Source organism: Xiphophorus maculatus, chromosome 5 (genome assembly GCF_002775205.1).
Source record: "Xiphophorus maculatus strain JP 163 A chromosome 5, X_maculatus-5.0-male, whole genome shotgun sequence".
NCBI classification, from domain to species: domain Eukaryota; kingdom Metazoa; phylum Chordata; class Actinopteri; order Cyprinodontiformes; family Poeciliidae; genus Xiphophorus; species Xiphophorus maculatus.
Window position 1 is genome coordinate 15140483 of NC_036447.1, and position 24084 is coordinate 15164566.

At 35.4% G+C, this 24084-nt stretch overlaps 1 protein-coding gene and 4 long non-coding RNA genes across 5 annotated transcripts; 2 read left to right on the forward strand and 3 right to left on the reverse strand.

Annotated features, from left to right (window-relative positions):
• Positions 1-1029: 1029 nt before the first annotated feature.
• LOC111608717 lies at positions 1030-1910 on the forward strand. The gene is made up of 5 exons (XR_002752816.1): positions 1030-1088; positions 1218-1291; positions 1405-1455; positions 1563-1665; positions 1805-1910. It is a non-coding gene; the product is annotated as an uncharacterized LOC111608717 (long non-coding RNA).
• A 3806-nt stretch (positions 1911-5716) lies between these two features.
• LOC102219838 (perforin-1-like) lies at positions 5717-7978 on the reverse strand. Its single transcript, XM_005807188.2, has 3 exons — positions 7892-7978; positions 7200-7726; positions 5717-7091 (listed from the first exon to the last, which is right to left on the reverse strand). The coding sequence occupies exons 2-3, from the start codon at positions 7724-7726 to the stop codon at positions 5912-5914; spliced, it is 1707 nt and encodes a 568-aa protein (XP_005807245.2). The 5' UTR covers positions 7892-7978; the 3' UTR covers positions 5717-5911.
• A 5652-nt stretch (positions 7979-13630) lies between these two features.
• Positions 13631-14514, reverse strand: LOC111608719. Its single transcript, XR_002752818.1, has 5 exons — positions 14456-14514; positions 14250-14323; positions 14086-14136; positions 13876-13978; positions 13631-13736 (listed from the first exon to the last, which is right to left on the reverse strand). It is a non-coding gene; the product is annotated as an uncharacterized LOC111608719 (long non-coding RNA).
• Positions 14515-15846: 1332 nt separating this feature from the next.
• On the forward strand, positions 15847-16752 carry LOC102234118. The gene is made up of 4 exons (XR_312785.2): positions 15847-15995; positions 16298-16336; positions 16451-16553; positions 16648-16752. It is a non-coding gene; the product is annotated as an uncharacterized LOC102234118 (long non-coding RNA).
• Positions 16753-18165: 1413 nt separating this feature from the next.
• On the reverse strand, positions 18166-19237 carry LOC111608728. Its single transcript, XR_002752824.1, has 4 exons — positions 19155-19237; positions 18995-19068; positions 18511-18555; positions 18166-18402 (listed from the first exon to the last, which is right to left on the reverse strand). It is a non-coding gene; the product is annotated as an uncharacterized LOC111608728 (long non-coding RNA).
• Positions 19238-24084: the final 4847 nt, after the last annotated feature.

Here is a 24084-nt window from a genome sequence, read left to right on the forward strand (position 1 = left end):
GTTAGATGGAGAGCTGGTAGCACATCTCCCCTCTCAGAAGAGGAAGCAGAGAGTGAGAGAGTAGAGACAGGAAGGAGGGGGGGGGTGTTGCGCAACAACAGATGTCATCAAGTAGGTGGCATGTCGGCGCAGGTGTGGGTAAATATATAAAGGTATGAAAATAACAGTGTATTTTGTCTATAAGCAGATGGGTGTGTATATGTGTGTATATACGTATATATGTTTGTATATGTAAATATATATATATGCATGTGTACAGATGTGTATGTGTGTGTATGCACTATTTTCATCTAGCTGAGGAAATCTTATTATACTTATTATTTCCTTTGTCAGAAAGGATATCGGACATTGAAAATACTGTGATAAATTACAGCTGGAAAAGGGGTATAACTACATAAGTTATACTTCAGCATACTCCTTTTCAGACTCATAATCACCGATGTGATGTGTTTCTTTATTGTTTTTGTTTTTTTCTTTTTTAAAAGAAATATATTATGTACTTTGTGTCGTTTACACTGTCGGTGAAAGGTTTGTCTGAAATAAACTAAACTAAACTAAACTAAATTTTATTTCACAACAAAAGTATCTGAATCTCAATTTGCAGAAAGAAAAATAAATCAAGTTTTATGCAATAAAAAGAGTAAGACAATGCCAATTTTGTTGACATGCTGATTCAAGTTGTGATTATTATTCTCATAAAAAACTGACAGTTTCCACAGAGGAAGCTCTCTACATCTATTTTAATACACACCTCAGTCATAAAACTTAGTGATGTTGAAAATCAGCTGCTGTGTCTCTTGCGGTGCACCAACAATAAGCTGTAACTGTTGTAATCACTGGTTCTTTCAACAGGTTTTCACAATGTTATTTAGACACTCAAATGCAGTTAAACCCGAATGTTATTAGTGATATTTGTCCACAATTGAATAACTTAAAATCACTAATTCTCAGCCACACCTTGAAGCATAGGGAAATTGCAATCACAGATTTGCAACATTTCTGCACCTGTAAAAGTATAAAAGAGAAGCTCAACATCCAAAGAGCAACACTACATCCTCTTCTCTTGTCTCTGAGAAAACCTACTGAAGGTGTGATGACTTCTTGCTTTAATTAGATTATTGTTTTGGTATTTGTACAGTGAATTTCTTCAATGCTGTATTCTACTAACTTGTTCTTGAACATGTTCAGAAAGTAATTTTGATCTTCTGTTCTAACAGGTAAAATCACTGCAACCATGCTGAAGGTAGCACTTATTCTTGGATGCCTCCTGAGCCTCATTGTGGCTGAAACTGTAAGTATAATATTATCATGTTTAATATGATGTCAATGAGCATATATGGTATATAGATATTATTACTATTACTGTGAAAAGGTTTACTGCATGTAATGTCAAACCTTGTGCAGATGGAAGAACAGCGTTTTGCTCGTTCACACGGTAGTTCTAACTCCAGAGAGGTGAGTGTCCTCTCTGCCTAACCTTTAGATTAAACCTGAGCATAAGTTACTGTATCAGCATTGAAAAAATCCTCTGCTACTTGTAATCTCCCTTAATTTCCTTAAAGAAAACTACGACCACGACTACGGTTGCAGGAGCAACTACAGCTTCATTAACTCTGACCCAGCTCCTGGCCCTGCTCCGACAACTACTCAATCAGTAATGATCAAGTGAGTGAAAAACACAGAAAAACAGGTTTTTGACAACATCGCTGCAAATAATCATTGATATTTAACTTAGTCTGTTTTTAGGAAGTTGTTGAGTTTTACAGAGAATCTATAACTGTATTATTTTTTCGTCTCATTTCAGATTCTGTGGCTGCTGTTTTAACCAGATGCCTTCTATTCACTCAACAATTGGACAAATATCATTCTTCACCAAGTTTTGACTAAAAATAAACATGTTCAGTGCAAAATTTTGCTATATTGTCTTTCATTATATTTTGCACTTCATCTTCAACACATGCATGTTTTATAGAACGTTAGAAAAAAACCTGTTGCACATATTTACTCTCCTTTTGTATTTTTTTGTGTATTTTAATATAAGTCTATGAATATATAGAAAGATTAATATAATTACAGATGACTTTTTTTTAATCTTATTGATATGCTGTACAAGTGGACCAGGATGAGACATTTGAGTTACACAAAGCGATCCTAGCTCCTGCTAAGAAGAAAAGTTGACAGAAAATCCTTAGTTTTTAATATCAGAGAAAATGCAGCACCAAGTGATGAGCTCAGTTTGTGCAGAACCTCTTACTGTTTCTAATGATTGATAGATTGACCCAATGTCACTGAGTATTTAGAGTATTTTACAGTGTGTATTTTCATGGCTGCAACAAACTGACTACACAATTTTTTGTTTTACAGTGCATCTGTGCGCTTCAATTGGCTGTAACAAAGCCAAGTTTCAACAAATTGCACCATTATCTCGCCAGCAGTAGTCTGAATTGAGGATCATTGGATCAATCTATGTTTGAAATTTCCTAATTTTTGTGAGCTTGTACAAATGGACCTTACCAAACACCGCCCACAACCGGCCTAGAAAATCCCACTTGGCCGCAAGTCTCACAAACAAAGCCTCGCGGTGCGTTGTTTCTACGTCCACTTCGACCGATTCTCTGCAGTGTATTTCTGACTCGATTAGTGCATCATTTCTACCGGATTTTCACAATATTTCAGCTACTACAATGGACAGAGGAATTAAGAAGTTCATGTCATCTTTTTTGGATGAGATCAAGGTGTTTGAATCACGCGATGCCTCCGACATTGTGCACATCACAGCAAAATGCTTTCGCTCGATGAGCGAAACGGCAGATCCACATGGTCATCAACATGGTCAGTGTAGTTGGCCCCCCCACCTTCTTCAAATCAGACAAAATTGGTGTCAATCACCTCTGCTACGTTTGTGCTGGTTTGTGCAGCAAAAATTTTCGTTTGTGCCGCTATCATTTTAAAGATATAACGAAATGTTTCTAGAGGTCATCAAAGGTCAACCAGCCCCCCGACCTTCCTCAAATCAGACGAAATGGGTGTCAATTAACTCGACCACTTTTGTGCTTGTTTTGTGCAGCAAAAAATGTTGTTTGTGCTGCTTTGGCTTTGAAGATATTAATGAAAGGTTAAAGGTCAAAAGGCCAACTAGCTTTTATAAAATCAAACAAAATAGGTGTCAATCACCTCTGCTACGTTTGTGCAGCAAAAATTTTCGTTTGTGCCGCTATCATTTTAAAAATATAAAGAAAAATGTTCTCCACGGGTCATGAGAATTCAATCACTCCTGTGGCCCTGCTCACATTTGCAAAAATAAATACATTTGGTGTCAATCAACTGTGCTACGTTTGTGCTGGTTTGTGATGCAAAAATTTTCGTTTGTGCAGTTTTGGCTTTGAAGATATCAATTACAGTTGAAACGTTTTGATGTCAGGCGTGTTGGTTTTGCTTTGAACATCTGACTGAAAACTTAAATCAGAGAAGCTTCTATGAGTTATGACTAACTCATGATCACAATTGTTTACAAATGACATTTTTTATCTTGATTATCTGGCTTTACAATTCATAGCACAGAATATTCAACAAAATTGTACAATAAAAGCTTAATTTGTTTAAAGAACACTACATTCAACCTTTATTTTTTGTGTCACCAAGCGCTCAAAGTTGCCCTTCTGGTGCATGAAATGTTATTTTCGGTGTTATCAATGTTGAAAGATCAAACATAAATCCCTGTCATCTTATGTTCAGAGCAACATATGTCTAATTTATTTAATGTGAAAGATTGCTAAACATATACTTGAATTGAACATTGAACATTTTTTTAAATAAACTATGCATTCAATTGGTCAAAAATGTTAATATTCTGGTTACCAAAATACAAAACTACAAGAAGTGTCTTTTGAACATATATTTATATATATATATATTTATATATATATATACACACTATATATATATAGTGACTATTAGGTGGTCTTGCAACTATAAATTGACATTGCCATGGGATATTTCTCATCTGTTTTTAAATAGTTTTAGTTTCTATTTTTTAATAAGCAATATCTTCTGTCATGGGGCCTGCCATGTCTTGCACGGAGCAGGGTCGGCCCAAGCCTCCATCTGGCCCTAAGCGAAAGGGTTTGGGTGCCCTTCCTTGTTTCTGCTAACAATGTGGGCTGGCTGCAATCAACAGTTAGACGATTAGATCATTCGCACACCTGCTATATACTTTTTGCATCTCTGATGGATCTGTTTGCATTATATCCTATGCATATATAATATAGGATACATTTATCGGCCAGTCGATTTCTGGATGACGATTTCCTTAATTTTGGGGGATTGTGATTGGGCAATACTAACAAGTGAAGTCCATCTTATCCCCTGATCTTATTTTCATCATCAAAGGTTTAAAAATTTGCCTCTGCCCTCTTCTGCTCTGCAGTGAGAGGTGTGAATCATGTCTGAATGTTTACAGTTAACAATATTCGCCCCACTGTTGCCAACTCACTGACTTTCTTCCTATGTTTAGCAAAATTTCAGACAAAAAAAAAATTGATATCGGTCAAAATCGGCAGGTCAGGCTTTTTAAAGATCGGTAATCTGCCAGAAAACTGCAATCAGTGCAGCCCTATACACATATTTATGAAATTCCACGATTAAATTAATTTTTCTTAAACTTAACTCCAAAGCTAAATTTAATTTCAGATTACCTGTCTCATACTGTCATGATCTGGTAATAGTTTCAAGAAATATGTAAAAAAAAAAAATAAAGTAAAAGTTACATACTATGCAGCCTCAAAAGTTTTGAAAACAAAGTTGGGATTAATAAAAAGGGTTGTAATGTTCAGTATCCACATGATAGTGCTATTGTGTAACAACTGTTGTGGCACAAATAGTTTTGTTTATCACACTGATTTTTACACTTCTTTAAATCAAATAACCACTTGTAGTATATAGAAAGTCTTATTATTAATACGACGAATCAAAATTAGGCTGTTAAAATTGTTATATCTTTCAAAATTTCTAAAACTAGAACTGTGTACAGGATGAGAAGGATTACATTGATCTCTGAATTTTAAAGGAAGCTGTTGCATTAACACTAAAATAGAATAAATGTGGGCCTTTTTCATATTTCCAGTCAGATCTCCTAGGCTGAGGGATGAGATGGTAGACTTCAAAAATAACTATTTGGACATTTAGTTAAGTTTGCATCGCAATAATTGAGCACACAAGTTATAAATGCAGGTACCAGATTTGGATATCATTTTAAATATGACGAACACAATGGGCCAGACATTTGAGGTATTGTGCAGGTGAAAGAAACCAGATACTACCCCAACATGTCTTGTCTTAGTATTCCAGTCACACCTTGCAGATAAGCTGGCCGTCTTTATGTGCCAAGACAATTTTGCTCTGTAAAGATGTCATATCAAGATGCCATCTTGAAGATGGCATGCTAAATTTAGTTAAAGGGCCACTATTATGTGTCAGAAAATTGAACTTTCTACACACAATTAATTTTCCTTTTCTTGTACAGCAGAATTCAGACTCAGTACACTTTTGTCATTTTAATGTAAATCCCACATTTTTGATATACCGTGCAAAAGAATTTGAATATGTTTCTAAAAAATATGAGCAACAAATTTTTGTGTAACTTTCTGTTGATCACGTGCATTGGAGCTTCTTAAGTTAAAATATTTATTGTCATACTCAAATTACAACATGGAAGCAATTGTCTTTATGAATGCTTTATTGCAGTAATTTGCAAGTACAAAGGAAGAAACAGAGAGAGAAGTTATCAGTACAGATTATCCCATTTAGGCTGAATTTGCAAACTATGTCATTTTTATTCATATAAAAGTCAAAGACAGAAATGCTACAAGCAAAAATGATTCAAATCAAAATCCTTGTCATTTGTCCAGTCGTCTCACAGCTGGCCCAAACCTGGCTGAGGAGCAGATTTAGCAAACCCCTTATTTAAATCTCCAAGCAGAACCCCATTTCTGGAGTAGAAAACTTTAGCCAAAGACGGATCCATGGGAGAAGGAATGTACTCCTCACACCGGTTGCCACCAAGGCTTGGTGCACATTCAACTGAGTAGCTAAAATAAAAGGTACCATGATCAAACATGCAACTGTTAGAAACTTTTCCTCTACGGAGATCAATGGAGCAGCTACCAAGCAGGTCCCTTTTCCAAAGTATATCGTCGTCATAAACCGTGAATGTCAGCTTGTCATGGCTGTTTACAACAATGGGTCCAAAATCAAATGACTCTGACCATTTGGGGTTGTCATTATTATCTATACATTGAGTACGCTTTTCCTGGTTAGTATATTTAACAACCACTGAACCGTCTGTCTGAGAGCAACAATCACCATACAGTCCCTTAGCATAAAGATTGTACACCCTCAATGTTGCAAGACCTTTCCCAGCAGGACAGCAGTTTGACTTAATATTCTGGTTGCCGTTACACACACAATCACAGGGATCTCTGCTGTTGGATCTCTCTCCAATTTGACAGGATTCTGAACATTTTCTTACCACTGCATTGTCCTTAATATACTTTTCCACCTCTTCTTTAAGCCCACCTTTAGCAGGATGACCATCTGGCAGAATTGTGTGCAGAGGCTTCAGATTGTAAGTCACGATGTCAGGTGTAGTTTTAAGAGACTCTTTCCAATTGATATGGACACTGGGATCATCAGACCCTTGGAAGAACACAACATCATTTTTGTCCCCACCAACAACTTCAGTGATGCGTTCACTAAACTCAGTGTTGAAACTTTGACCATGGGTCAGTTTCTGTTTTTTTGCCTTACAGTGTTCATACATAGCGTTAATGCTTGCCATACTATCAAAGTTAACTGAAGCTTCAACCGACAGACAGTCACTAATTTCTGTTGCTGACAGCCCATTCATGGATGCCTGGCAGGTTTTAAACGATGTTGTTGCTTTTATCTCCCCTCCTAGAAAAACCTGTGTGATGTAATGTGTGCCATAAGTATCGATCAAATTGCGATATGGTAACCCAGAAGAATGTGGAGGAAGAGACTTCACAGCCGTTTCAAATTCTTGATGCAAAGGAGGGCTTGTTGTCAGTCTGTAGCTATGAAGGAATGAAAACAGATAAAACAAGTTACTTTTTGTCACAGTAATACGTTATGCAAATCAGCTTAATGAAAAGTTGTACAGTAAGGTCTGTCTTGACACTCACTTGTAGTAGTTACAGCTAACAGAATGGCAGGTAAAGGTGTAGCGGTCTTTTCTTGACTTTGCCATGCCAAATTCAGCCATCCTGGAATGGGAACCTCCAATAGCAAAACCAACTGAGGCTATAGGAATATTAAGACCAATTTTCCAGTCGTTGGATACAGATGATGTGGAACTATTGATGAGAGATTCAACAGAATCATAGACCATACTGGAGACCTTCAAATTGCATTTCGGGACGCTTCTCCAGTCCACCACAGAGACAGGGACCTTTTGTTTCTCTCCATTTTGGTAGCTGTTTTCGTACATTCTGCAAGTACCATTTCCAAGGTTCCATGTTTCAGTGTCGATGACATAGGCAGCTTTTCTTTGCATTTTGACAATGTCGAAGCCTTCTCCACCCAGGTTGTAGCCTGGAACAAAGTGAGCAGTTTTACATTGCTCTGGTGAACCAATGAAACTCACAGTGGTTGAGAGACACAGAGGACTGAATGTCCAGGTCAGGAGCAGGAGCTGCAGAAGTCTAGTCATCTGTGAAAAAAATAATTTAAATGTTTAAATTACATAGCAAAAGATTCACAAACATACACATATGCACAGAAAAATACTGCTTCAGGATTTTTAGTAAATAGCCCTATTATATTGAATTTGGAACCGCAAAAATTCCAGTTTAGGAGAAAGTTTTTAAAGTCTTACTCTGACAGAAGACTGCAAGCTCTGATCGTCTGTCTAGGGTCTGGCTGATCTTATACTATTGATGTGAAGGTGGAGCTTTTCTTATCAACTTAGTTTCACACCGAATCCACCCACATGGACACTTATGCAATTTATTTTCCTTACTTCTTTCAAACTTTAATAAAAACATGGGGAAGTGGTTAATCAGTGTTCACATCTCACTTGAATTTCCTCTAACTGTTTTGCAACTTCCAACATTTCATTAACCTTTCTGTGCTGGTTAATAAAACAACTTGGATGGTAGTTATCGATTATTTTAGCATTCAAGTAACCTAGTGATTATTTTTTGGTTAATCGAACAGTAGATACTTTTAGTAAAACATGCCCCAATAATCAAGTATTTAGAATTTTAAAATACAAATTCACAGTACAACATGGCATGGCAAAAAAAACCATAAAAGCTTGAATTTATTGCCCAGAAAATAGCATTTTCAAAATATTGATTTTAAATTAAAGGTGCCAATACATTTTTGTTACATTTGTAAGAATAGTGAACAATATTTATGACAACCTAGCTTTATAGATCAACTTAAGAGTAGAAGAAAATGTCACTATAGTCAGCATCTCTACATGCTCAGAACTCAGACTTGCTCTGCCATTAGTACCTGTATTCCCAGCAGCTGAAAACAGTCGTTCTGATGGTGGAGGTGGCAGGAATGCACAGAAAGGACTTTGCCTGTTTTGCCAGAGTTGGACAGCATCCTTCATCTGTTTTCCACCAAAGGAGTGGGTTTTATTTTGGATTTTCATCATAACTTGCACTTGAGTCAGATGATGATTGCCGTACATTGTCCAGGAACAACAAGTGTTCTTCTTGTTGTCTGCTTGTTCACTGGAGTTTAGATCATTACTTGTTTGCATTGATTTCTTTACTTGAAGGGTCATGGTTTGCACCATGCTTTGTACTTTGAATACTAATTCAGGAGGTAAAATTTAAGTCTCCTGAATCTGGGATCAAACACAACAGAAATTAAGATGATGTATGGGCATTCTGGTTTGTACACAAAGTCTTTATGCCGCCTTAATGTAATATCAGGTCTAGAGGACCTTCACTGGTGCTGCTTGAAAGTCTGAACCCTTTCTTTAGGTTGCGAACAAGTTGTGGGAGTGCAGACAAGGTTGCATTCTTATCCACTCAGTAAAGCAGTTGCCCCCTCAAATGGAACAAGGGCCTGACTTAGTTCTTCTGCAAGACATGACTGTTCAGGTGTCAGATCTAGATGACTGTGTTTATCTTTGGGAGTTACTGTTGGATCTGACAGTGTAACTGGCTAGGAAAGCTGGTGCTTAACGATTGAACTGTGTCTCTTGTGCAAACCAGCCTCTGGTTCCCTTTGGGTATTTGTCAAAATTTCCTCTTCCTCTTACTGCAATATGCACGGTCCAGCTGGTATATTGCTTATCTGCTTTTGTTCTGTATCCTAATGATAACAAGAATGAAGCCTGGTCTTGTTAAGAGCCTCTTATTGTGTATTATCTTGTGAACAGGGTGTACTGTTACATCCCTACCAATAACATGCAAGCAGCATAGTAATCTTAATATATGCTCATTTAAATGCCTTTGTGATTATTTAGTTCACAATGATGTCTGTTTAGCAGATTATTTTAGCAACTATGATTCACAACAAGACAAATTGAAGCTATTTTCCTGCAGACAAAAAATATTTTTAGCATTATTGTAGTAAAATATAGAAGGAAAAAAAGCAATAAATGACAAGAAGCTCATGGGATGCATTTCACATTTTTAGTCACTGATCTCAGAGTTGCATCCTTCTAAAAGCAAATTGCTGAATTAAATTGTATTATATAATCAGACATCTTGTTTTTGAAAAGGTCATAAGTTTGACAGGCAATGCTCCTTAGAGGAAGTGTTTCTACAAAATGGTGCCAGACACATGCAAATTATCTTTAACAGCTTTAACTTAAGAAAACCACAAAAAATCACACATCTTGTTTTTGGTAAACTTTTAGCACTATGCACTTTTCACAATTTGACCTTACTTTTTAGAATGAAGAAAGTTGCCATTTCTGGTGTAGTGAGACTACTTAGTAAATAAAAATATGTCTCTTCAAAATAAGACCAAACATCTTCTATAAGTCACAAAGTGGAGTACTGTTGATGAACTTTTGCCTGTATTTATCATGAACTATTGTCTAAACCTGATCTTTCTTTAAATATTTTCTGCTTTTATCTAAGCTTTAATGAATGCTGTTTTTCTCAAACATCTTGATTATATGATTTTTAAACCATTATATTAAATTTAATCATGGATGTAATCTGAAAAGTGGTTATTACTTAACTGAAAAAAGACTAATACTTCTTTCTAGTATTTAATGTGTCTTTTTTTAATATCACATGGTACAAAATGCTACAATGGCTCAATACACAGTGGGGCCTGCAACCCTGCTGCTTATGATTTTCATACTTAAGATAATATAGCAAATGATATTAGCAAAATCCAAACCAACATTCAGTTTCAATGTGATCTGGACAGTCAGTCAAACTCAAAAATAATGTCACAAAACAAAACTTTTCTCTTCAGGGGTTGTCACAGAAACTATCTGTCTCAATGTAGTCCTGTCCGCTGCGTCCTCCACACTAACACTAACTAACTTTATGTCCTTTTCCACCACATCAATAAATCTCCTTTTTGGTCTTCCTCTTGTCCCCTTCTCTTTTACCCAGACAGCTTACTCAGTCAAAAGTGAAAAGCCATTGTGCTTGATCCACTCATAATACTATTTTATTTTATTTATTTTATTTTTTTTTTACCTTTTTAGGAAAGCTATTAAAATGAGCATGGTGTGACTTTAAATGTGCACTAATGCCTAATTTAAATAGGTCTGTTTTCCCCTGCATTTTTTTTTAACTTATCTAGTTATGGCCTTCTTTAAAATGTACTGGTTTCCTATGGTGGTGCAAAATAGTTTTGTAAGTGTGTCAGATTTTCATCTTTTAGCTTTGTTTGATAATGTATAAGCTTTTCATTGTTTTAGTATAAGTCATTATTCTTTATAACAAAGAACCCAAATCCATGATTCGGCCGGCAAATAGACCAGCAACTAGAAAGTCTTTCTAGTTGCAAGCAGTTAGTATGATCATTGTTTTTAAATTGTTTTTATTGTATTATACTTGTGCATATGTATTAATTGTTTTTATCTTGTAACCAGGTTGCTATGTATTGCAATTTTTTTGCTCAGGTCCCTCTTGAAAATGAGATCTAGATCTCAATGGGGTTTACCTGATTAAATAAAGGAATATGATGACCACACCTGGTGCTTAACGACTGAACTGTGTCTGTAGTGCAAACCAGCCCCCCATAAGGTAACTAATGAATGAATTTGTATTTAAAGAATACATGCCTTTTAAACTCTTTGCAAATTAAAATCTGAAAATGGTTGCATGTAGCCTTCTTTGATGTAAAACTCAAACAGCATTTAATTCACCATATTGTTTTCAAAAGTCACCTGGTCAGTAAAAACAATTGTCCTTTGCGTCATTTAATCTCAGTATGAAGGCAGATGTTCTGCGAAGGCCTGAAGGTTTTATTTAGAGAACATTAAAAGCAACATGAAGACCAAGGAACACAGAAAACAAGTCAGGAAGTAACTTCTGGCGATGTTTTAAGCAAATATAAAATATAATACAAAACAATATTCAAAGTTGTATCAGTGCTGGTTTTGTGAGTAAATCAATAGCAACACAATTTCTGTGCCTATCAATAACTTCACGTATCAAACTCAGCTTTGACTGGAGGCCAATGTCCTGATTTTTTTTCTTTTAATATTACTTGTAATATTATGGTGAAACTGTCCTCTTTTTCTATTCTCTATTATTCTTTACAAATTGTTATCTTGTGATGAAAATTTAACATGATTCTCATATCATAAGATTTTGCTTAGAAAACTGCAACATCAGAATGGGGATGTTTCTTTATGTGTGGTTGTTTCTTTAAAGATTGCACTAGATAAAGACAAACTAGTCTCAATACACAAGCAACAAATTCACACATTCTGCCTGTGGTCAGCTTTGCTTCTCTGTTTTCACGAGATCGTATCATCTCTTATGATCAAACTTCTTCCTTGTAAAAAGGAAGACATGCAGCAGACTGGCCAGGGAGAATTTTGTAGAAAGATTTAAAGAAGGGTTAGGTTATAAAATAATATTCCAAGCTCTTAATATCAGACAGAGCGCCATTCAATCTATCATTTGAAAGGAGAAAGCATATGGAATAACTGCAAAATTACCAATTTATGGCCGCCTAATATGACAATGCATTAATCAGAGAATTCCAAGAGGCCATAATGACTTTAATCATTCTATCGGTCAAGTTTATTTGTATCGCACATTTCGGCAACAAGGTAGTTCAAAGTTTTGCACCATAAAAACACAAAAATACAAAGTCATAAAAGACATCAAACACCTGAGTGAAGTTGGCCGCCCCACCTTCTTCAAATCAGACAAAATTGGTGCCAAGCGTTTTTGCTACATTTGTGCTGGTTTGTGCAGCATTTTTTTTTGTTTGTGCCGCTATCATTTTAAAGATATAAAGAAATGTTTCTAGATGTCATCAGAGGTCAACCAGCCCCCACACCTTCCTCAAATCAGTCGAAATGGGTGTCAATTAACTCGAATACTTTTGTGCAGGTTTGTGCAGCAAAAGTTGTCATTTGAGCTGCTTTGGCTTTGAAGATATTAATGAAAGGTTAAAGGTCAAAAGGTCAACCAGCCCCTCCACTTTTATGAAATCAGGCAAAATTGGTGTCTTTCGCTGCCTTTCTCCATCTGAGTCTCTCCAGATTGAATTACAGTTTGGCTGGTCTTGGCTGATTCTTCTGCATCAAGATTATTCTGATAGCCAAACCTTTTTGCATTGTGGTAATATCAGCTTGCTTTTGAATATAAATGTATGGATTGGTTCTTAAGAATATATTTAAAAATTATCTAGATTAATGTGTGCCTTTAGACCTATAAGCAATTGAGGGGTTCTGGCTTTTTTTTTAGCCTCAAAGGTTCAATCTAAAGAAAAGCTTTCTAAAGTTGTTGCAGATTAAAAAAAAAGCTTCAGGGCTTGAAGTTACTAAAGAACAACTCTCACATTTTCTCCTTCAAATTCCTGTCAACTTGTGAACAATATTTTTACTGCACATTTGTTTCACCCTCAATGTCAAATGGACTTGTTATTAAAATTATGGGAATATAGTACAGTTTTGAGCACACACAATATTTATTTATTTATTAATTACTACTTTTAACTAGAAAAAATGTAGCATCTTTGGTGTTGCTCAAGATACCGTGCAGCTGCCTTTCTTCATGCATTGAGTCTGAAAATGCCAACTCAAGCTGCAATCATTAGAAACCGAAAGAGGTTCTGCACAAACTGAGCTCATCACTTGGTGCTGCATTTTCTCTGATATTAAAAACTAAGGATTTTCTGTCAACTTTTCCTAGCAGGAGCTAGGATCGCTTTGTGTAACTCAAATGTCTCATCCTGGTCCACTTGTACAGCATAAAATAAAAAATTTTATCTGTAATTAGATTAATCTTTCTATATATTTATAGACTTACTGTATATTAAAATACACAAAAAATTACAAAAGGAGAGTAAATATGTGCAACAGGTTTTTTTCTAACGTTCTAGAAAACATGCATGTGTTGAAGATGAAGTGCAAAATATAATGAAAGACAACATAGCAAAATTTTGCACTGAACATGTTTATTTTTAGTCAAAACTTGGTGAAGAATGATATTTGTCCAATTGTTGAGTGAATAGAAGGCATCTGGTTAAAACAGCAGCCACAGAATCTGAAATGAGACGAAAAAATAATACAGTTATAGATTCTCTGTAAAACTCAACAACTTCCTAAAAACAGACTAAGTTAAATATCAATGATTATTTGCAGCAATGTTGTCAAAAACCTGTTTTTCTGTGTTTTTCACTCACTTGATCATTACTGATTGAGTAGTTGTCGGAGCAGGGCCAGGAGCTGGGTCAGAGTTAATGAAGCTGTAGTTGCTCCTGCAACCGTAGTCGTGGTCGTGGTTTTCTTTAAGGAAATTAAAGGAGATTACAAGTAGCAGAGGATTTTTTCAATACTGATACAGTAACTTATGCTCAGGTTTAATCTAAAGGTTAGGCAGAGAGGACACTCACCTCTCTGGAGTTAGAACTACCGTGTGAACGAGCAAAACGCTGTTCTTCCATCTGCACAAGGTTTGACATTACATACAGTAAACCTTTTCACAATAATAGTAATAATATCTATATACCATATATGCTCATTGACATCATATTAAACATGATAATATTATACTTACAGTTTCAGCCACAATGAGGCTCAGGAGGCATCCAAGAATAAGTGCTACCTTCAGCATGGTTGCAGTGATTTTACCTGTTAGAACAGAAGATCAAACTTACTTTCTGAACAACATGTTCAAGAACAAGTTAGTAGAATACAGCATTGAAGAAATTCACTGTACAAATACCAAAACCATAATCTAAATAAAGCAAGAAGTCATCACACCTTCAGTAGGTTTTCTCAGAGACAAGAGAAGAGGATGTAGTGTTGCTCTTTGGATGTTGAGCTTCTCTTTTATACCTTTACAGGTGCAGAAATGTTGCAAAACTGTGATTGCAATTTCCCTATGCTTCAAGGTGTGGCTGAGAATTAGTGATTTTAAGTTATTCAATTGTGGACAAATATCACTAATAACATTCGGGTTTAACTGCATTTGAGTGTCTAAATAACATTGTGAAAACCTGTTGAAAGAACCAGTGATTACAACAGTTACAGCTTATTGTTGGTGCACCGCAAGAGACACAGCAGCTGATTTTCAACATCACTAAGTTTTATGACTGAGGTGTATATTAAAATAGATGTAGAGAGCTTCCTCTGTGGAAACTGTCAGGTTTTTATGAGAATAATAATCATAACACAGAGTGGCTTGTCAAAAAAAAAACATTGTCTTACTCTTTCTTTTGCTTTGTTTATGTGTATAAACACATAAATTTGCTTATTAAGATTTAAAATTCAGCCACTTTGTTGATAAAGTTCATAAGTGATTTTATTTACTTATGTTTTATTGATAAATTATTTTTAGATAGTGGTCAGATTTTTAGATGTCTTACAGATAACTTAACCCAACACCTCATCACAGCTTTTTCATGTCTTTAATATTTGTTTTTAAAAATAATCTGTAATAATTTCAAGATATTTATGAAAATCAAAATACTTTAACACGCCACATCTTCTATTTAAATTAACTTTTAGAATTGTCTCTTTGCATAGATTCCCTGTTAATCATACATTACATCAGGACATTATTATACGTTGATGCAGAACAAATAACTCTGTTCCAAATATGCATCTACTAATGTTTTGCAGGTTTCACATTTTCAGAATAGTTTTTTTTAAGGTTTATAATGTTGAGTTCTACCTTGAAAGTTAATTACTATATAAAATGTCCTTCTACATGTCTGTGTGCAAATCTTTTCACTGGTTAAGTCACAGCATTAACTTATTTCCTAAAGAATTACATGACAAGCAGAATGCAGGCTTCACTGGGTGTTGTGAAACAAAACCACTAAGTCACATAACTTGTTTTTAGGAAAATTGTGATATCAAGGTTTTGTAACTTTTTACCAAGGAGTGTCATAACTGGATCACATACTCTCCTGAAACTAAAATTATTATTTTTTTTATCTTGCATCTCATGGCTTAACACTTGCAAAGTGAGAAATTATACTAGTGCAACATATTAATTAACTGTAATGATAGTGTCCTCATTGATCCTTTGACTTACGTATAACTGTTTTGGTATTAAGGAGTTAATGTAGATTTCAAAGATTTGATTTACCAATGTATTTGCTCCTACAAAGGTATAAAAGGAAAGATCATTCAGATCAACAACCAACGATCTTCCAAGTCGTTTCTCTTATTTTCTCTTTCTTTAATTAGAATAAATCTGTACTTATTTATTTCTCTGTCAGGAACGATGACTGCAACCATGTTGAAGGTAGTCATTTTTCTTGCATGCCTGCTGAGTCTAATTGTGGCTGTGCCTGTAAGTATAAAATTATTATATTCAATTAAACTAGCAGCGATCTCATCTTTGTTATCATTTTTGTTCTAATAAAGTATAAAGCAGGCGTTAAACCTACAAATTGCGCAGGAGAGTTTTGCATGCTTTGACTCTGTTGGAGTGGCTGCTTTCTCTTGCTTACTTTTTAAACCATTTCTAATTATCACTGAATGCTTAGAAATAGTATAATATAATAATATAATAATTAATAAATATTAATAATTATAGTGTTTGTCGGTTATCGTGTTATTGTTGCAATAAAGCAGAATATGTTCAACCTACAGATGGAGCATCAGCGCTTTGCCCGTTCTGACTCTGATGAGGTGAGGACTTTCTCTGCTTTACGTTTAAAACAATCTTGAACATAAGTTACTGTATCATCACAGAGAAAAACCTCAGTTGTGTGTGTCCTGATAATCTTCTTGATTTCCTTAAAGACAAGCTCAACTTCTCTCTCGCTGACCAACCTCATCACTCTTCTACAAGCAATTATAGCTGCAACTGCAGCATAAAGCCTGGAATGTTAACAATGACCAGTCAGTGAGTGACCTATTGTTTGAAGTAGTCGATGTTAAACTTGTTTCTGATGAGGTTGTTGAGTTTTATGTGACTATTTCACCTCTTCTCATTTCAGGTTCCAAACCAGCATTTCTGACTAGAAAGGTTTTTCACTCAACATTCAGGAAAACATTTTTTCCCTCTGCTTGTTGGCATGACAAATAAACCTTAAGAATGAAAATCCTCTCTGTGCTGTTATTTCTTAATAATCATCCACTCATCCAGTCTGATATGGTGAGCAGAGCTGGTGCTTATCTACAGCAGTCAAGAGGCAGAGTGCGCCCTGTACAGGTCACCATCCATCTCTTAGTAAATCATACATGACAATATTGTCCTTTTATTGTTACTTCTCACTCCATTTTCAGCACATGTACTCAGTGTATAAGAATTAGTGGAAATTTTTCCATTCCAAACAAATTCCTAATCTCATCCATCCATCTATCTATCCTTCCATCTAACCATTGGGTTCAGAGGTCCAAATCCTCTCACTTTATCAATGATACATATTTATATCTTCTTCTTAGTGTCTGACCTCAGATCATCGTAAAGATTCCTTGGTTAAACTCAGTACAGGTTACCAAATATACTCCTATTTGCTAAACAATGAGAGAAGAATGAGAAAGGGATTTGTTTTACCTTTTGTTTGTTGGAGGTGTGCTGAAGTTATTTGGTGGAATTAGCATATTACTTGTGCCAAATATTACACAAAAACTCAATACAATAGTTTGCCAGAATCCTTGTCTATTGCATCATAAATCCATTTCACAATATATATATAAGTAAATGTACATAAATCTTTTTCTAGCACATGTGAGCTGAATGCTTATGCTATATTTTGGTTGCCACAGCCTTCTCTTGCTCTCTTTTTATAACATAAATAGTTAATATATTGCAGATTAGCTTAGTTTTAGTGCTGAAACATGGTGCTTAATTTAGTTAACAGTAAAAACACTATTGGACCACTCTTGATGTTCCTTAAAAACAATAAAAAATTAGTAAACAATGTATAAAATGACATGGTACCAGGAAAATATTTCAGCTGGACTAGCAAGTGATTTTCAGAGAAGTGTGGTCTCACTCGTCAGTTGTGCAGTTTAAGAGGCTGCACTTGTGAATTTTTGTTGAGACGATTATTCATGTGGTCAAATGGACAATCAGGGTTTATCAGCCTTTAGTTTGACTCTCTGACAACATAACAGGTTTCCATTCTCAGGAAAAGCTCCTACTGAGAGTTGTTTAGCACCTGGTGCTATTCACTGATACAAACTATGGCAGATGAAAGGAAACATTATGAAACTAAGAAAAAGTTCCCCTTTGGTTCTTCATCTTGTCATCCATTCAGTCACAAACAGGGAGGTTTAAAGTAAATTATTCATGAAAATGTGTTTTACGATTCTCCATATTGTCACCCTCCTAAATAATGGCATAAGTCATTTTTTGACTAAAACATATTTCAGAAAGAAAGAGGGTATTTTTCTCCTTTTTTGTCAAAATCACTTCTGGTAAAAAAAAAATCACTAAGGCCATTGCTTTATGAAGGTGACAATATGAATATATTCAGAGGCTGCAAAGAAAGAAAAGAGTTGTCACAGGATTTTTTTTTCTTTGCTAAACTTTATTGAGCATGACTGATAATCAGTATTTAAAACTGAAAAAGAAGATAACTTTCTCAGCAATACATGACAAATTTGCTGATGTTCAAGACTCCATTTTATGTAGTAGTAGCAGCAACTGTTGTTGTAGGTGCTCTTGTAGTTGTTGTAGTTGTGGTAGTGGTGGCAAGAAGCTTGGCAAGTAGGGATAGCAGGGTGGACAAGTTGTTTGTTGAGACCTGTAAGAAAATCATACAGATAGTTGGAAATTTAGCAAAACTGTGCATCAGTTATACAGTAGATGCTGTTAATATGTGGTTTATTATAAAGACAAGAAATATTCTCACCTCATTGGAGTTAGATCTGGAGCGAGCAAATCGCTGGTCCTCCATCTGAAAAAATAATTTATTTGCCTTTGTTTACTTTTCAACAGAAAAAGTAATGTAAAAAAATAATTCATATCCCTCTTAATAAAAAGATCAAATCAAACTCTTTATAATTGCTGATCAACATTTCTATTCTACAATTTTTCTTTTTTCACATTTTTCACTCTAATTCCTAATCTAATCCCTTCACAGATTTTCTGTCATATTGAACTTGGGTTTATTCCTACTCCAAACCATGGATGTTTCTTACAGAGGTAACATTTAAAGATTACTTTAGAACAAACATGTCAGAGGTTTGCAACAAGAAATTACACTTGTATAATGACTGAAATATGAGTTCATGCAGTCTTCAATGCAAAGTAAATGCATGCAAAACTACATATTTAAACTTCTTTGCACATTTTTTAAGTCCACTGAAAAAATTGCTTATAATATTGTCACTTACTGGTTCAGCCACAATGAGGCTCAGGAGGCATCCAAGGATAAGTGCTACCTTCAGCATGGCTGCAGTGATTTCAGCTGTTGGAACATAAATAAAGTCTTTATCAATAAAACAAATTGTTTCTATAGAGTAAAAGAAATGAAGCATAAATTCATATAATCACCGTTTTCTCTGCTTGACTTGATAAGAAGGTTGTTGTGTTGAGCTGAATTTTGGACTCTCTTATATACAGTATCTGGATCAGAGCTGTTGGGGAAATTGTCATACTTAAAAATGCAACCTGTTTGTAATGTGTGGTTAGATACAGAAACAACACCTTGACAGCTGTTTGGTGTAATAGTACAATCCAATGTTATTATATATAATCCACAGCAGGTCCAGAAAATTACAACACAAGATTGGTTCATTCTTGGTCACTTAGTGTTGAAATAAATTAGTATGTTGACATCAGACCTTTGGGTTGCATTTAGTGCAGGCAACACCTGGTGGAATTTGCATTTGTGCTTGTAGAAATGATCACCAGCAGCCTTCTGCTCCCATTTATTGATAAAGCTTATTAAGATACCAAGCATGATAGCAGGTTTGATCCATATTTTAGGAAAATTAAAAAACAGATTTTTGTCAAATTTCTCCAACTTTATTTAAAGACAAAAGAAGGTTGATGTTGAAAACATCGCCAGGCATATTGCTGGCGATGTGTTTGAGTATTTTTTTTTTGTTTTCTAGAGGGTTTTCATGGCTTTCATGATAGTACATGTAGTACTATCAGGTATTACATCTACCTGATAGTGGTTGGCAATCATTTTTTCTGCCACTTGCATGTTGATAAAAAACCCACTTCTCTTGTGTCTTCTTCTCTTCTGTTCTCTTCTTCTCTCAAAATGTGCATTTTCAGTCTTTGACAGTAAAACGTATTACACAAAAGCATGGAAACAAATATAGTGGCAGAGACACAGGCGACATTCAGTTTGGATTTGTGGACGCATCATTCTCTTTATTTAATAAATAATTACTGTATCTCAAATTAGTTTAGTGCAGAGATGTTCTGTCATTTTTTTCAGACTGCATGCAACAATTTTAACACAAGTCAGTCAAATTTCTAATGACTGACAAACATTTTCTCATTAAATTTGGTGCAAATTCAACCTGGCATTGCTGCAGATTAGGAGTCCTGACTTGCATTGTTGTCCCTAAGCTTAATCACAATATGATCACATACTAACTGCCTTTAACTTTCTTATTTTAATAAAAATATTGATCTAATCTCTTTATATTTAGTTCAGCATGCAAACAACGGCTTAATGATGCCTTATATTTTTTTGAAAATTTGTGAAATCTCAATGTAATATTTACCCTATTAGCAGGGCTGGCCCAAGCCTCCATGGGGCCCTATGCAAAATCTGGTTTTGGGGCCCTCTAGTTCTGTTAACAATGTGGACTGGCTGCAATCAGCACCCCGATCATTAGATCATTCACACACCTGCTATAAACTTATTGCATCTCTGGCAGTGCTGTTTACAGTATATACATTTATAATACGATACATTTATTGGCCAACTGATTTATCGACCAGTCGATTTCTGGGCGCCAATTTCCTTTATTTTTCGGGATTGTGATTGGCCGATACTTACATCTGAAGCCCATCTTATCCGCTGATCTTATCAAAGGTTTAAAAATCAGCCTCTGTCCTCTTCTGCTCTGCAGTGAAAGGTGTTATTGAAGGTCTGAATGTTTGCAGAATATTTGCACTTAACCCCACTGTTGCCAACTCACCGACTTTCTTGATATATTTAGCAACATTTCAGACAAAATAAAATTCATATCAGCCAAAATCAAAATCAGCTGGTCAGGCTTTTTAAAGATCAGTAACCAGGGATCGGCCAGAAAACTGCAATCGGTGCAGCCAAACTTCAGATGAAATACATACACACATATTCATAACAGTCTTTGATTAAATAAATTTCTCTTAAGCGTTACTCCAATAGCTAAAAATGTAATTTATACCAGGTGAGTATTTCTCCCCTGGAATGTGGACCAGTACCGGTACTGGACTGATTCTGAGCCTTCACATGATTTTAACAGAAGTTTCACATAACTTAGAGGTTGAGGTAAAAAAATAATGTTCGTTTTAGCCACAAAATGATTATGCTCAGCAGCAAACAACAAATCCCCAACTACAGCAAAGAGCAGCTCATCGATGTAGCAGCATGTAGCCTGATGTAAAAACATTTTGATAGACAATGTCAAACATTTAGAAGTTTTAATTATTGTTATCAAACGTGATCAAACACAAAAATACCTCAGAAATATACAGAGCCAACCATGAGAATCAACTCATTTAAAGTTTAAACTCAGTTTCACACAAACACAAAGATGCTAGCATAAATGTTTGACTGTTGACTATCAAGCTAATTTTCTATTAGCAGCTTTACAAATATTTCACATTACATTACACATTAAAACAAGCCTTTATCTTGACTTTTTTTTCTATTATATCTCCTTTCTCCCTCCCTCCAGGATAAATAAAAGACATTGTTTTGCTTACTTAACTTCTGACCGGAGCTTTGGACGTTTGGATGCTCACTGCAGGGCAGCTCATAATACCGGAGAAGAGTGCGGTACCTACTGCGACCACCAGGGGCCCTTAAGAGCAATTTATTTGTTTTCTTTTTATCAATAAAATAATAATTTCTACATACATTATTGTAAAAACAAATCACCTCATGGTGAAATTGTGTGTTTTTGATATTATTACAAAAAAATAAATAAAAATCAGCTCCACTGAGGGGGCCCCTTAGTGACCCTGGGGCCCAAAGCGGCTGCTTAGTTTGCTTATGCCCTGGTATTAGAAATGTACATTATAATTAATGACCGAAGAAAAAAATTGAAAAAGAGGTTTATCTGTTAAGGTTACATTGACTCAAAGGGTTTGTTTGTCTTTGTGACGAGTATGTTAATGCTTGTTTATCTCTGTCTTCATACTGCTGACTCCTTTATTAAATATTGCACAAACCAGGTTTGGAGGGTTTTCTTCTGCTTAATCTGAGCTGGAGAACAACATTGGGAAACAATTGTCTGAATAGACATTGACAAGCTTTGCTTTTAGTTCTATTTATTAAAAATGTTCAAACATTACAACATAATTGTCTGGGGTAAAGTGTAAAAAGTAAGTAAATGAGTGTTACACTTTTGAATAAACAGAATTTGTAATGTAATGTTAGCAAAGAAATTATGTCAAAAAAGATATAAAGATTCAGAGCTCTGCAACTTTTGGATCTTATCTAGTTTTTACCTTTTTGGTGGACATTGTTTTGTTACTTTAACCATTTCTTTTTAACTTTTTATTTTCAATAACTGTTTTATATCAACACATACACATGTCCACCCCTGTCACAATTCACATCTTATTTACACAGACCATTCCAGACATTTAACCCACACCAAGCAAACTGGTCGTACAATTCCAGCTCTGCCAAAAGTCTTCCAGGGAATGTTGATGGAGGAAACAGTCCAACAGAGATACATTTCCTTCAGATAGACATTGGACCCGTTAAGAGACACTTATATTCATCAACATCCATGGATATATACATTACAATAATTACACTTTAGCCATTTTTAGGCCTGAAAGTCGTTTGACTCAGCTCTCAAGTTCTACAATGTGTTTGTTTTGTTCTGAAATTATCAGAAGTCATTTAAAGCAGCTTTCACAAACTGACTTATGAGAGCCATTAATAAAAAAAAATTCAAGGCTGGACTACTGTAAATCTTTACAGTCACGAAGTCCACAAAATGCACTTAAATGCCTTCAGCTGATCTAAAATGATGCAAATTATGAATACATTTTTATTCTGTTTTGACTTCCTTTCACTGGCTCCCTGTTAAATCCAAAATACAATTTAAGATTATTCTTCTCACATATAAAGTAATAAAGTTCTGATTGTTCCATAGGTCCTAACAGAGCACTTTGCTCTTAGACTGCAGGTTTACTAGTGGTTTCCACAATTTTTAAAAGTGCAAAATTTTAAAAATTTTGCACTTTTAAAACTAAAGGATGGCAGATCCTTTAGTTTTCAGTCTCCTGTTTTGTGGCAGCTGCCCTTGCTTAAAACTTTACTGGTACATAAAATGTAATGTTCTGGAGAGACAGTTCTCCCTGACTCTGCTTTTCCAATGAGCCACTGTAAGATGTTAGTTTATCTTGAGCTGTCTTTGTAGCTTTGCTGCTGTATGCTTACCCCAGATTTACACCTCATCCACTCTGCTTCTCTCTGACTCAAACTCTCCAGTAAGATTCAAATTTCAACTCAAAACATTTTTTTTCCAGATGCTGGAGAAGCTGTCCTGTCAATCTACAAAGATCACACTGCACCAACAGAAAAATGAAAAACACAATTTATAAAACACAAAATTATACTGGTTATTTCTTCAAATAGGTGTTTTGTATCTACAGACAAGTTTGTCCTTTAGTAATTCCAAAAGCAGCTGCACAACTGGAAACAGGTGAGGACCAATCTGCAATGTCAACAACTCATTCCTCCTTCTCAACACAATCAATTGGCTCAGAGAAAAAGATCTCGGTCACACAGCCAAGGCAGAAGACAATAACACCAGTACTGCAGCCAACCAGCCAGAACAGAGGAGACTTTTAATGCTCTGACATTGGGGATTGGCTACAGGAGACAATTCAAAGACCCTATTATATGCCTGAGGGGGCTGTTAACAAGCCATATCACTGTTCTCCAAATATTATTTGGACTGAAGACATCCAGGAGACAACAAACCACATTGAACATTTTTAATACTTTAGTAAGACATTTAATGTAACAGCAATAATTAAACCCTACCCCCACTGCCACTATTCAGCCTCCAGCCACCCATATGTACAGTACACATCAATCAGCATCTCTACTGGCATCCCACCCATTGCAATGACCACTGCAACAGCCATACCCTACGGCCTGCAGCACATTTCTGAATATTCGGTCCTCAGCGTCCGGCATACAGAGAGGAGTAGGCGCAGAGCTACAATACACAGGTTTGTAGATTTCTTCATTTAAATTTATAAATGTTTGTGTTATTTTTGACAAGTA